Source organism: Megachile rotundata, chromosome 5, assembly GCF_050947335.1.
Source record: "Megachile rotundata isolate GNS110a chromosome 5, iyMegRotu1, whole genome shotgun sequence".
In the NCBI taxonomy this organism is placed as follows: Eukaryota; Metazoa; Arthropoda; class Insecta; order Hymenoptera; family Megachilidae; genus Megachile; species Megachile rotundata.
The window spans coordinates 20,790,503-20,802,838 of NC_134987.1; the positions used below are offsets into that span (position 1 = coordinate 20,790,503).

Below are 12,336 nucleotides of genomic sequence, written 5' to 3' on the forward strand. Positions count from 1 at the left end.
GGGATTGTGGTATTTTATGGTATTTTAAGTTAGGAGTAATATAATCTGCAGTGACGTAACGTCTCGAGTTTTAACTCAAGATAATTGATAATGCAATACGTCGAAAGCACCGCGTAATAGAATTGACCGACTCGTTTCACTTCAATAATTCCAAGATATAACGTATAAAAGTGCAGGAGTATGAGATTTAACGAAACGTAACGAGTGACGACGTATGCCTTCAGGTGTGATGCATAACGGTGCAACCCGTCGAAACGCGGAACATCGCAAACTGTTATTTCCGGAATTTCAATAAATCTAACGAAGGAAAAAACGGTCGCGAATTCAGTTATCCTACTTAATTGAATGCATACGTACACGCGGACAGAGTAGACGTTTTATTGAACCTCAATAAAATGCCGTCGCTTGGAAAAAGTAGTTTTTATAAGCGTTTCACGGATTTCTAAATAAAATGTTACGTATCGAAATTGGTATCAGATCCTTTCCATTTATTCAGCAAGGGAATCGATACGTTCTTATGACGTGTTTTTACGAAGGAAAATCCTTCGTTTTCAATGTTTCATGTAACGACCTTCTTATCGACATTTCGCATTTCCAACAGAACAACAGAGGACTGGATCAATTTCAGTATTATTGATGGAATTCGGTATCCATTACCAGCCACTGTGTTCGTGGAAAGGTATCGCGATGCGGACGAGGTCATTCGTCTTGACGACAAGGTTTTAAATAATTTATACCAATGGTACAACGCGGCTGTTAGCGATTACGATTATGAAAATAAATTGTGGTCCGTGTTGACCCTGGATGGACACAAGAGAACGTTTTTACTCCCAAGGATTTACATTCGATTCTACGCCGAGGATCCAAGGGTTTTTGCCAAGAGGATGGCAAGTGCTATCGAACGTAGAAAAATTGCTGAATATTCTATAAAGTAATCGTCCCAGTATCTTCCACTTTAATTTATTCTTTCTTTACTTTTTTTATGTATAACAATAAATATTAAATCTTGATGGAGTTACCTGAAGTGCAGATGAAACTTTGGAATTTCTATGAAATACTACTTACTCAAAGTTTCAAGCAGTGCTGTTCTTCCTTGAAATTGAACGTTTACCTTGTTCAACTCTCTTTCTTTAATATTTTGAATATGGTAAAAGCATTATTGCATCTCTCAAAACGCGTAGCACAAAACAGCACTCCAGTGTAATCGATCATTTTACATTTAAAGTATTAACGAAGGGTTTATATCAGATTTTTTATTTGAAAACCAACATTCGATAAAATTTTATTCGAATGAATTTATTGCAGTGAAAGGTTGGCAATTATTTGATTTTATTCATAAAACGTTAATTGGCAATTTATGCGATATTTTTTATTTCAAAATTAATATTTAATACGATTAACGTATAAGAAGATTAGTGGTTAATATTGGTTTTTCATTTTTTTTTGACATAGGTACAACTTTTATCTGGACTGTATGCACATGGAAGGCATGTTGGCTCTAAACGAAAAGCAGAAGGATACTATAGTTCGTTTAAGTACAAACAAAAACATGCTTAAATTCCCGGAATATAATATATCGGCAGTGCGTAAAGCTTATAATATGATTTACATTTAAGAAGATTAAAATTAATCTTTGCTACTTTACCGTTAACGGAAAATTACTGCGTAATTGTTTCTCAACAATAAACGGAGATAGGAACAATAATTGAATACAACGTTAGCTTTTGCAGTTTTTAGATCTAACGAAAATGTAAACAAGATTCATAACAGTTTTGAAGGGTTCTCTAATTTACTTCTTTAATAATAATATTCGTGTTCATTAAGATTTTATTTAAAAGTCACTCATGCATTGCATGATCTTCTTTGTCTCCTTCCGAAAGAGAGACAATCTCTGTTTCCGCACCCAGATAATTACGTACAAATTGGAAACTGATTGTGCTTCCCTTCTCGTTAGTTAATAAACGAGATCTCCTTGGAATATCAGCGCACAATGTGCGATCTTATGTGGAGACGAATGATACAGCGAAATCCTGAGATGTTTAAATTCATCAGCTGGACGCCTTCGGTGGAAGAAACAAGAGTACCGCGCAATGGAAAAATCGATACCGGCATGGAAAACTTTACGGTGATATACGATTTTGCGTCGCTGAAATCTTCATCTTTCTTCGCTTGACACTTTGACAGTCGCATATGTTTTATAGTATCGACAGACTTTGTGATTTTATATTTCTCTCCGCGATAAAGGATTATTAAGATAATTATATTTGAAAGCTAACACTAAGATTATATTATATGTTTCAGAAAATTCAGAAGTTCGTTCATTGGTTCACATTGTACGTCCAGGAGGAGGTGTATCATGCAATGAGGTGTATCGTAGCAGAATGTATTCAGCTATCGTCCATGAATCTCTTTGCCATTAGTTACGGGAAATTGATTACGCTGTCAGAATTTGAAGAGCTGCAGACGCTAGCCACTACCACCGTTGTAAAATATCTAAAGGAGCCATGGTTGGAGAAAATTGCACAATCGGTGAGGATGTGCCTAAGGGACGTAGGAAAAGGTTGGTTCGACCTGAAACAGAGGATTCCTGGTGTGTACGATGTAATGAAATTAAAACGTTTTATGGACCTCACTACCCTACGTATGCAGGTATGCGGTTTATATGCATTTTCATGGAATCAATAACGCGACGATTGCTTTTTTACGCTCGTACTGCGACTAGAATTTGATTAGCTTTGGAATTCAATATCTGGTGCATGCACGAAAGAGTCTTTTGTCGCTCCCTTTCATGCTTTTGTGATTGCAGTGTATGAAATTTCAATCTTTCAATTTGTTATACAAATAAACAACATTACCGTTAAGGTTAGTGTAAATTTTTTAATTTAAAACTTTGAAAATACAGAAATTTGGTATTTCGGAAACGTAAGACTCTATATGTGGCCGTCGGTATAGTTTCAGACAGTTTCTAGACATTTTGTTTATGAGATGCAGATGTTCCCTGCTCGTAAACGTACCATTTTTATATCCCACCTATCCTATAAAATTGTTACTCAATGAAATCATAGCTCTCGATCGATAGACACGTTTCGACCCACCGGCAGAACATTTTCGTCGGTGTTGGTTTACTTTTGCATTTACATGTTTGCTTATAAAGCTATACAAGTTGCGGAAAAATGTGGAAGTTTATTTATAAAGATGAAGGTGACTTTCAATATTTTCTTTTCTCATTTTATAGCAACGAGCAATAGAGCGCAAGTTTTTATAAATTTCTGAGTAATATTTTTGCAACACGAATAAAACATTAGCTGTCAGAGTAAAATTCTCGCGGTAATTTTTAAGCTAGCTACTTTTGGATCACCTAATAAACGAGACATCTTTTATAAATCGGTGTAGTATGCGCTGAGAGTCCTAGTGGAGAATTCGATCACGTCATACGGCAATACACTGGAGAATCCAGCCTTGTGTCTCTTAAATATTGAAGATTCATTTACCTGGGGGCAGAATCTCGTCGAGAGTCAATTTAAATCGGTCTATAATCCCATCTTCACGATCGATATTCGAATAAACGATAGCGGAGCATATTATTCGGTCGATCCCGATCGTTTCGGGGTAAATTTAAATCCGCGGTGATTGACTCTGCAAACGCGGTTTAATATAATACCGAAATTTGCAGAAGTTAGGAATGACAATCAACGTCCTAATAAATGTCTATCTATTCGCAGGAGATAATCGTAGCAATGTACGATAATGCACTTAGCTTGTGCCATCAGATCAAACAACTGCATGTTTTTCTGCTTCCGGCGTTAAAATTCCCACCGGATCTTTTTCTCAGCTCGGTTGGTCTACTCGAGGAACACGTGTGCCAGATTCGGGAACGCTTAAAAATAGCGTATCGGAAATCCACGATACTCCTAAGAGCGTATGCCGTGGAATTTCTATCTTACCTGGAATTCTACAACCTCAACGTTGCACAATACATCGAGTAAATATCAATTATGCGAATTTTTCGGATATCGGGCATACTGCAGCATCGTTATATAATAATGTTATATCGCAACGAAAATTATATGTATAAAATATTATGTTCGTAATATAATCGGTATTCTAATGTTCAATTCAATCTGTTCCATAGAAATTTCTCTCAATATCGGTATTAATACACAGCCAAAACGTTTTAACGCGATTGAACGCATTTTTATCGCGCAGTGAATAAAATTTCACAGCTGAATTGTTTTAAGTAATTCAATACTCGACGAATTAAATTTCATTTCGATGTTGTAGACATTTCAAAGAGGAAGAGCATACAACGGGCGAGATTAAAGACGAAATTGTTTTCCACAAGACTATGATGAACAACCTGGATGCCACCTTGCCGAAAACCATTTCAATTGGACCCTTCAGCGTGAGCGTGCAACCCCTTAAGGGCTTCCTCATGGGAAAACGTTTAGACTGTGCTACTGGGTTACTCACTATGTTCACGGAGAAACTTCGCACGGAAATTAACGACATCTTGGACGAATACACGCAAATAAGATTCAAACTGAAAGAAATACCACAGAGCATCGAACATATATTCGAAATTCGCGATTGGATGGAAACGATACCTTTGCGAGTTATGGAGCTTCAGGAAAGGATGGAAATATTGAAATTAGATTTCGATATTCTTGATAGTTTCTGGTGGAATTTGTCTGACGATGATTTCCAAGCTAAGTGGCAAGTTATTGGTTCACCGCTTCAAATAGAAAAAGAGGTGATGTTCTAAAAAGTGTACTTATCGTAATAAATGAAGTAACCTTTTTATTAATCGGAAACTCGATAAATATGAAATCACGATTATCGGTGAACGTATGTATTTTGCGGTAAATCAAATATGTTAACGTAATTTCAATAATGTTCAAAACTACAAATTGCAACTTCGTTATAAATTCAATCAAACTTAACGCATGTTCCATTCACGCTACAGTTAATTATACAGAAGGTTTAGACTTTGTACATTCACTCCATTTCGAGAGTTATCTTTATTACCTTTTAATAATAATTAATTATCTACGATCTGAATCGCCGATTTTATAACTTCTTTACAGATTGACGAAACGAACGAACGATTTATAGAGGAGCAAGACAAATTCTACAAGATCCAAGTGCAGGACGAGGTATTATTGTTGGAACGAATCGATACCCTTGTAGGAAATGTATCCAATATAGGTCTCCAAACGGATATCAATCGAATACACGAGACTGCACTGGATGTGAAACGCGTTTGGAAGGCCATGACAGATTGTCGCGAGATGGGCTTGTTGTTGAACGAACGGCAAAAATTATTCGGCATGAAAGTGGTGCCTTTCGAACATCTCTACAAACTTATGAGAGACTTCGAACCGTACAGATCTTTATGGGTCACCGCTTCAGGCAAGTACCGAATCAACATCGTGTTTACGCTTCGATGACCTATCTGACAAAAAATCAAAATCACTGCCACTAAGACATGCCTGGAGAACTACCTGTTTCGTTGACTGTTAAATCAACTGTCCGTATCGCGTTTACTCGAGACACGAAATTACGGTACAGTGATCAATTTAAAGTTGTTTTAGCACAGCTTCTAACTCGAATTTCTGATTTATTTCGCTTTTGACCATGTAAAACGAAATAGTTGTCCGACGTCTCGCGTTGAAGTCTCTGTGTTTAAATTTGTTAAATTAGCAAATTAAACGCTGCATAAAATGGTCCCTTCTTATATCGCAGACTATGGGATCTTTTAGTAGACAATGCCACTAAAATTTAAAACCTGCTTTTGTTTCATAAAAGCTTGCCTATATTTTCCCTTATTTAATTTTTTAATACCAAAATCATTTCCATGCTCTGATTACACCGGAGATTTGGAACGTAATTATGATTGACGGAATTTAATATCTTTTGCAGGAAGATAAAACTTTGGAGGCGACTAAAATATCGTCTCGAGCTAATTTTATATTGAAAGTTTTATATCGTGTCTCGACGGGAGTTCAATTTCTCTTAATGTATTCTATAATAGAATTCTCCCTTGCGAATTGTAGATTGGCTTAGATGGCACGAAGTGTGGATGGATAATCCTTTGATGAATGTGGACGGAAGTCAAATTGACTCTCTTGTCATGGATATGTATAGGGCGATAACCCGATCCGTCAGAACTTTCCAAGAATTTCCGAGTAAGATATTCATGACACAAAAATAATTATTAATTGATAACCGTTCTTGTAGCGATAACAGTGCACGTAGTGTACGTAAACTTTTTCACTAATGAAAACTTTTCTTTTATGAATTTTTAAATTAAGAGGTCCAGGCAATAGCTACAACGATAAGGGATCAAATAGACGAGTTCAAACCGTATATTGGTTTAATACAAGCTTTACGAGACCCAGGAATGAAAGACCGGCATTTCGAAGAGTTGAGTCAAAAGACAGGAATTCAAATGGCTTTAACGCCTTCCTTGACGTTCAAGAGTTTGTTGGTTCTCGGTATCCAAGAGTTTGAGGAACTGGTTAAAACTGTGGCCGACACTGCGGCTAAGGAGTACGCTACTGAACGAACGTTGAATAAGATGATTGTTGAATGGGAAACAATCGCTATGGAGATACTTCCTTACAAGACCACGGGTGATTCACTTTTTAACAAACTTTTAAGTGATAATTATAGAACTACTAATTATATAAATTATTCCTGAACTACCATCGTCATTAATCAACCCTCCCTTGTATTTACGGCCTCTTCAGTATCTTGCAGTATAATCCTTTTTGATAACACGATACAATAATAAAACGTTCGTTTCTTATATCCAGGAACATACATAATAAAGGTTGCTGAAGAAACGTTGATGTTGTTGGATAACCATATACTCAACGTGCAGCAACTTGCATTTAGTCCTTTGAAAACGGTCTTCGAGGATGAAATTAACGAATGGGAAAATAAGCTGAAGTTAACTCAAGAGGTATTGGTTCTGTGGATAGAGGTGCAGAGGTAAAAATACGGTTTATAATTTGCCTTCTAACAATAACTGGAAACACTGATTCCGTGTAGAGATTGGATGTATCTGGAGCCAATATTTACCTCGGAAGACATTACAACACAGTTGCCAGTAGAGGCGAGAAAATACAATGCCATGGAGAGAAATTGGAGGCGAATCATGAAAAGTGCCAAGGAAAACCCTTATGTAATTTCAAATTCAATATAGTTAATAACATGCAGTCATGAAATTGAAAGATACATTGCGAGTAAAAGTTCTGACAGAATTTTTTGGAGATTGATCTTAAAATCTACGGATAGTTGTGAAAATAGTGTCTATCTTTTACGAATACATGCACTGAAATGTTTCAACCTTTCTGCGAAATCAATTTAACAGTGTATTTCCTATTTCATTATCGGTAATCTATAATTGCAATTGGTGCGTTCAGAATATCGGGGATTGATTTTATAATTGAAGCTTCAGTTTGCACCACTGTGCCTTTGTGTCTCTAACTATTCTATTTACTATTCCGCAAACTAATTCTCCAATCTAAATAATTACAGATTATCAAAATATGTCCTGACGTGAATCTGTTGGAAAGTCTACAAGAGTGTCAAAGCTTGTTGGAAGTAGTGCAGAAAGGCCTGTCCGATTACCTGGAAGTAAAAAGGAAAGCTTTCCCGCGATTTTACTTCCTCAGCGACGATGAACTGCTAGAAATTTTGGCGCAAGCTAAAAACGTTCACGCGGTACAGCCTCATCTGAGAAAGTGTTTCGAGAATATACAGCACGTGAAGTTCGAGAGCGATCTACAGATCACTAGAATGTATTCAGCAGAGGGCGAAGAAGTAGTGTTTCGCCCTCCGATGTATCCTGAGAGAAGCGTGGAATTCTGGCTGAGAGATATGGAGAGAGTGATGCGGAACACCATAAGAGAAATCATCCGTGATGCGCTTGCGGTGATCGATACGACCTCGAGGAAGAAATGGGTCTACATGTGGCCGGGGCAAGTTACCCTCTGCGGCGGTCAAACCTACTGGACCGCGCACGTTGAAAATGGTATCCGGAAGAATAATTTAGCAGGGTATTACCAGGAACTGTTGGGACATGTACGTGTGTTCTTTTTTGATCAAGAATTATAGTAGAGGTAACAGTAGGAATGCTTAAAACTGATCGGGACTTTATTACGCTATCGTGTTACTGTAGCAAATATTAACTTAGGTATTTTAGTACGAAAGAATGTAACTGTGTAATTTCGTAGTTTCATCCTTTGAGTAGCTCGACGACCTTCGCGAGTTGGTGCGCGGCCAACAAACGGATGTTCAAAGGCTGATGTTAGAAGCTGTAATAACTATTGAAGTACACGCGAGGGATGTTCTATACAGACTGTTGGAAGAAAAAGTAGAGACTGTGAACGATTTCAACTGGATATCGCAGCTGAGATATTATTGGGTAGATGACGAATTGAAAGTGCGAGCCGTAAATGCTGAGTTCTCTTATGGGTAATTAATATTATTTACACTACTTACAGTGGCAAGAACTTCGCCATTTTAGAAAAAGTTATTCAAACCCATTAGCTGTTACAAATATTTTAAATTCCAAATTGTTTAAATTATGTCATTGTCACTGCTTTCCATTTAGAGAATCCACTCGCAAGGTTAAATCTTCTAGTTTTCTTAAAGCATTAAGAATTTCTTCTGCATGAGAAAGTAGCATTCTAAAAGACGTAAAGCTCTTGGCACTTTCATCATGATAGATGTCGTTTCAGACACCTTTGTCAACGTTTGAAGAGGGTGATTCTAGAAAGGGTTGACAAACAAAAGCTCTCACACAATTCACCGTCACGTCATTCCCTTACAGCCCGTAGAGTAGACACGAGGAAATTCCTATAATTGAACGTAAAACCTGAGCATTTAGTAAACATCCGAATAAAAGGATGAAAAAATAACAAAAGTTTATTCAGAATTAAACGAGATAGCTTGTTTTAAAGTTAACGTAATCGAATTATCGTATATGGAAGTAAAATATTTCGAAATAAATGATCATGTACTCTGCACGATATTAACTTTGTACGTGGGAATGAAACGTAGAAGTTTATCAGAAGAAGTACAATTCTTTTTCTTTTTATTTCCAATAATTTCGTGAGAAAGTACTTCACGTATACGTACTTCGACTTATCAATTTTTCTGTAGATCTCGGTAAACTTTAAGTTCCAAAAGTAGTATAAGCACTCCCACACGGATATACATATCTTTAATGAACTGTTCGACAGTTTATTTCTCTTGATTGGAACTATGAAATGGGTCGACGTAAATGTTTGAAATCTTGCTTCAAACATCGTAGCAAACTTTCGACCCTATTATTATCTGTTCCGACAGTTCTACATTAATTGCCCAACGTCCTGGGGCAGATTAAGCATTATCTTCCAGCAAATTACAATTGTCGCGTTAATGTCTACCATAGATACGAGTATCTGGGGAATACGGGAAGATTGGTTATTACGCCGTTGACCGATCGATGTTATCTGACTCTCACCGGAGCTTTACATCTGAAATTTGGCGGAGCACCAGCCGGACCTGCAGGAACCGGGAAAACAGAAACGACGAAAGATCTCGCGAAAGCGTTCGCCATTCAATGCGTCGTTTTCAATTGTTCCGACCAGCTTGATTTCATGTCTATGGGAAAATTCTTTAAAGGTCTTGCCAGGTAATTTTACACTATACTATAAAGAATATCGATTTTCGTTCTCGAGTTGCCGAGTTTATTTTTCATATATTACTTCTCACATCCCCAGAATTTTCCTCTCTCAGGGAAAATTATGTTGACACGTTGCACGGTGTTTGCGTATATTGGATAAATATCCGACTATGTATTTTCGATATTAATTATTTATGAATTACAAGTTATTATAAAAAGAATATCTATATTACTTTATTATTATTAAAATTCAGCGCAGGTGCGTGGGCGTGCTTCGACGAGTTCAACAGAATCGATATCGAAGTGCTGTCCGTTATCGCTCAACAAATTACAACGATCCAACAGGCACAGCAGATGCGCGTCGAAACGTAACTTTTTAAAATTCACTGATTTAATTATTTGCCTTGGAAATACCGCTTGTTTACCTCGAGCTGAGAGCTTCAGCACGTTCTACTGGATTTTATGGTTCTGGCCTTAATCCTTCCAAGATCGAATTTTAGAACAGAGTGATCAACTCTTTTACCGGTTATTGAAAGTTATGGAAGTTAAAAAAATAACTTCCATAACTTATAAGCAATTTTTAAAAGTATGATTGCATTGCAGGTTTGTTTTCGAAGGAGACGAAATCGAGCTAAAGCCGTCTTGTGCCGTGTTCATCACTATGAATCCAGGTTACGCAGGTCGTACGGAATTACCGGATAACTTGAAAGCATTGTTCCGTCCAGTGGCTATGATGGTCCCAGATTATTCTTTGATAGCCGAAATTTCGCTGTTTTCGTATGGCTTTAGCGACGCGAAAATTTTGGCCGGGAAGATCACGACAACATTCAAGTTAAGCTCGGAACAATTAAGTACACAGGTCAGGTATTAACAAAATAACAAATTTTCCATTCTCTTTTTCAACTCGCGAATTAAATCTAGGATATTCGTAAGCGGATTAGTTTCCATTTGTTAAAAGTTTTGAAAATATTCTACCAATGATTCGGATTATAAACCACATGGCAAAGTTGACGAATTCCAAATAGTGGATTAACTCTTTGAGGCACACTGTTTTAAAGTAAACAAACCTTGGCACAGAATTTTTTTATTGTAAGAAAGTAGAAATTATTTAACATAACTTATTAAATAAATAATAAGATTTTAATAAGTGCTTTTATATGGGGTGGGTTGGTGCATAGGGCATCGTCAACATAATAAGAAAATATTAATCTTTGTACAGGATCATTACGACTTCGGAATGCGGGCGGTAAAGACGGTAATAGCGGTAGCAGGAAATTTGAAAAGGGAACAGAAGGACTTGAATGAACAGCAGATTTGCTTACGTGCACTGAGAGACGTAAACGTTCCGAAATTTTTGAAGGATGATCTGCTATTGTTTAACGGTAAATATATACATATATTAATATATGTAATTTTAATTTTTTAATGTATCGATTGTTTAACTCAATTGTCTCCAATCCTCAAAATTTTAACAGAGCGTTATTTGTCGCTTCAGGTATCGTGTCCGATCTGTTTCCACGTTTAGAAGAGAAACAAGTGGATCATGGAATTTTGGCAGCAGAGATTCGATCGTCGATCTTGAGGATGGGTATGGAAGAAGTAGACGGTAAGATTTATTACTATTCAGCATGTATAACGTTACAATTTTCAATCAGTTCATTTCGAATTCGAGCGTAATAATCCGACAGATTTCAGAGTATTCTGAGCTGCTGAAATCGAATTAGTGCTTCGTAATTAAATAGTGCGCAAGGACTGCACAAAATACTTGGAAATAACAGATAATGAAATTCCATTTATTCGATTACAGAGTTCGTGAAGAAAGTTATCCAGTTGTATGAGACGACTGTAGTGCGACACGGGCTCATGCTGGTAGGACCAACTGGTTCGGGAAAGACAAAGGTAAGTGATATGTAGAATATACCTGCTCCAATTATCTCGTCAGTGAGAATATTTACACATGACCTTTCTCGTTGGAATAAATGTTGAGCTTCCATTCACTTGTCACCCTTTATCGTGAAAATTATTCGACGCTCTTAATCCAAGCAAAAGGTACCCTTCAAGGTATTCGGAACGCGAGAGAAATTCAATTTTGAAAGAAATCGTGTATCTGTTTCTGTAGAGTTGAAAGGAATGAGCAACGTTTTCAAAGCATCCTATTCACGCGCGATTACTTCCGTTCCTCGCAACAGGTCTCACGAGTAAAAATGGGATCATCCCCAGGGTACTCTTCCATTTGTATAAAAAGAGCTTTCGAAAGAGGAATAAGTCGAACCAGAATAATATAAATAAATAATGGACGTGTGCTTTTTACTTTACAAGGGGTTTTATCGTGTTCCAACGTAGGCATATTTTATAGTTTGATGCGTCAACTATAAGCAGAACGTTAAGAGACTTAACGCTTATTTTTCATCTATTCCTAAAAGTACTTTAGTACGCTCTTTGATGGATTTGTCGCAACTTGCATCTTTAAACAGCTCTAATTTTTCGCTAGTGGATGGAGTATTGAAAATAGTCAAATATTACTTACCTTTTGAAATTCCAACACGCATATTATTTATTAAATTAAACGGAAAATAATTACACGCTGAACCGTAATTACTGTCTAAATAGTAGTATCCAATTTCTATATTTGCAATATTGATAAAAATACTTTATGCAAC

At 36.8% G+C, this 12,336-nt stretch overlaps 2 protein-coding genes across 2 annotated transcripts in view; one reads left to right on the top strand and one right to left on the bottom strand.

Moving 5' to 3' along the window:
- Positions 1–12,336, top strand: part of LOC100874893 (dynein axonemal heavy chain 1) — a 63,390-nt gene that overhangs the window by 2,497 nt on the left and 48,557 nt on the right. The window contains exons 4-23 of the mRNA XM_076531514.1: positions 602–931; positions 1,453–1,582; positions 1,955–2,125; positions 2,302–2,649; positions 3,394–3,609; positions 3,723–3,982; positions 4,282–4,750; positions 5,085–5,409; positions 6,054–6,185; positions 6,312–6,632; positions 6,816–6,993; positions 7,054–7,186; positions 7,543–8,088; positions 8,258–8,481; positions 9,443–9,685; positions 9,931–10,044; positions 10,280–10,535; positions 10,896–11,058; positions 11,172–11,282; positions 11,484–11,575. Of these exons, the coding sequence (XP_076387629.1) occupies positions 602–931; positions 1,453–1,582; positions 1,955–2,125; positions 2,302–2,649; positions 3,394–3,609; positions 3,723–3,982; positions 4,282–4,750; positions 5,085–5,409; positions 6,054–6,185; positions 6,312–6,632; positions 6,816–6,993; positions 7,054–7,186; positions 7,543–8,088; positions 8,258–8,481; positions 9,443–9,685; positions 9,931–10,044; positions 10,280–10,535; positions 10,896–11,058; positions 11,172–11,282; positions 11,484–11,575 (4,762 nt within the window). The remainder of the gene's footprint in view (positions 1–601; positions 932–1,452; positions 1,583–1,954; positions 2,126–2,301; positions 2,650–3,393; positions 3,610–3,722; positions 3,983–4,281; positions 4,751–5,084; positions 5,410–6,053; positions 6,186–6,311; positions 6,633–6,815; positions 6,994–7,053; positions 7,187–7,542; positions 8,089–8,257; positions 8,482–9,442; positions 9,686–9,930; positions 10,045–10,279; positions 10,536–10,895; positions 11,059–11,171; positions 11,283–11,483; positions 11,576–12,336) is intronic.
- LOC105662486 (uncharacterized) overlaps positions 1–12,336 on the bottom strand; it is a 35,026-nt gene that overhangs the window by 1,022 nt on the left and 21,668 nt on the right. The window lies entirely within an intron of this gene.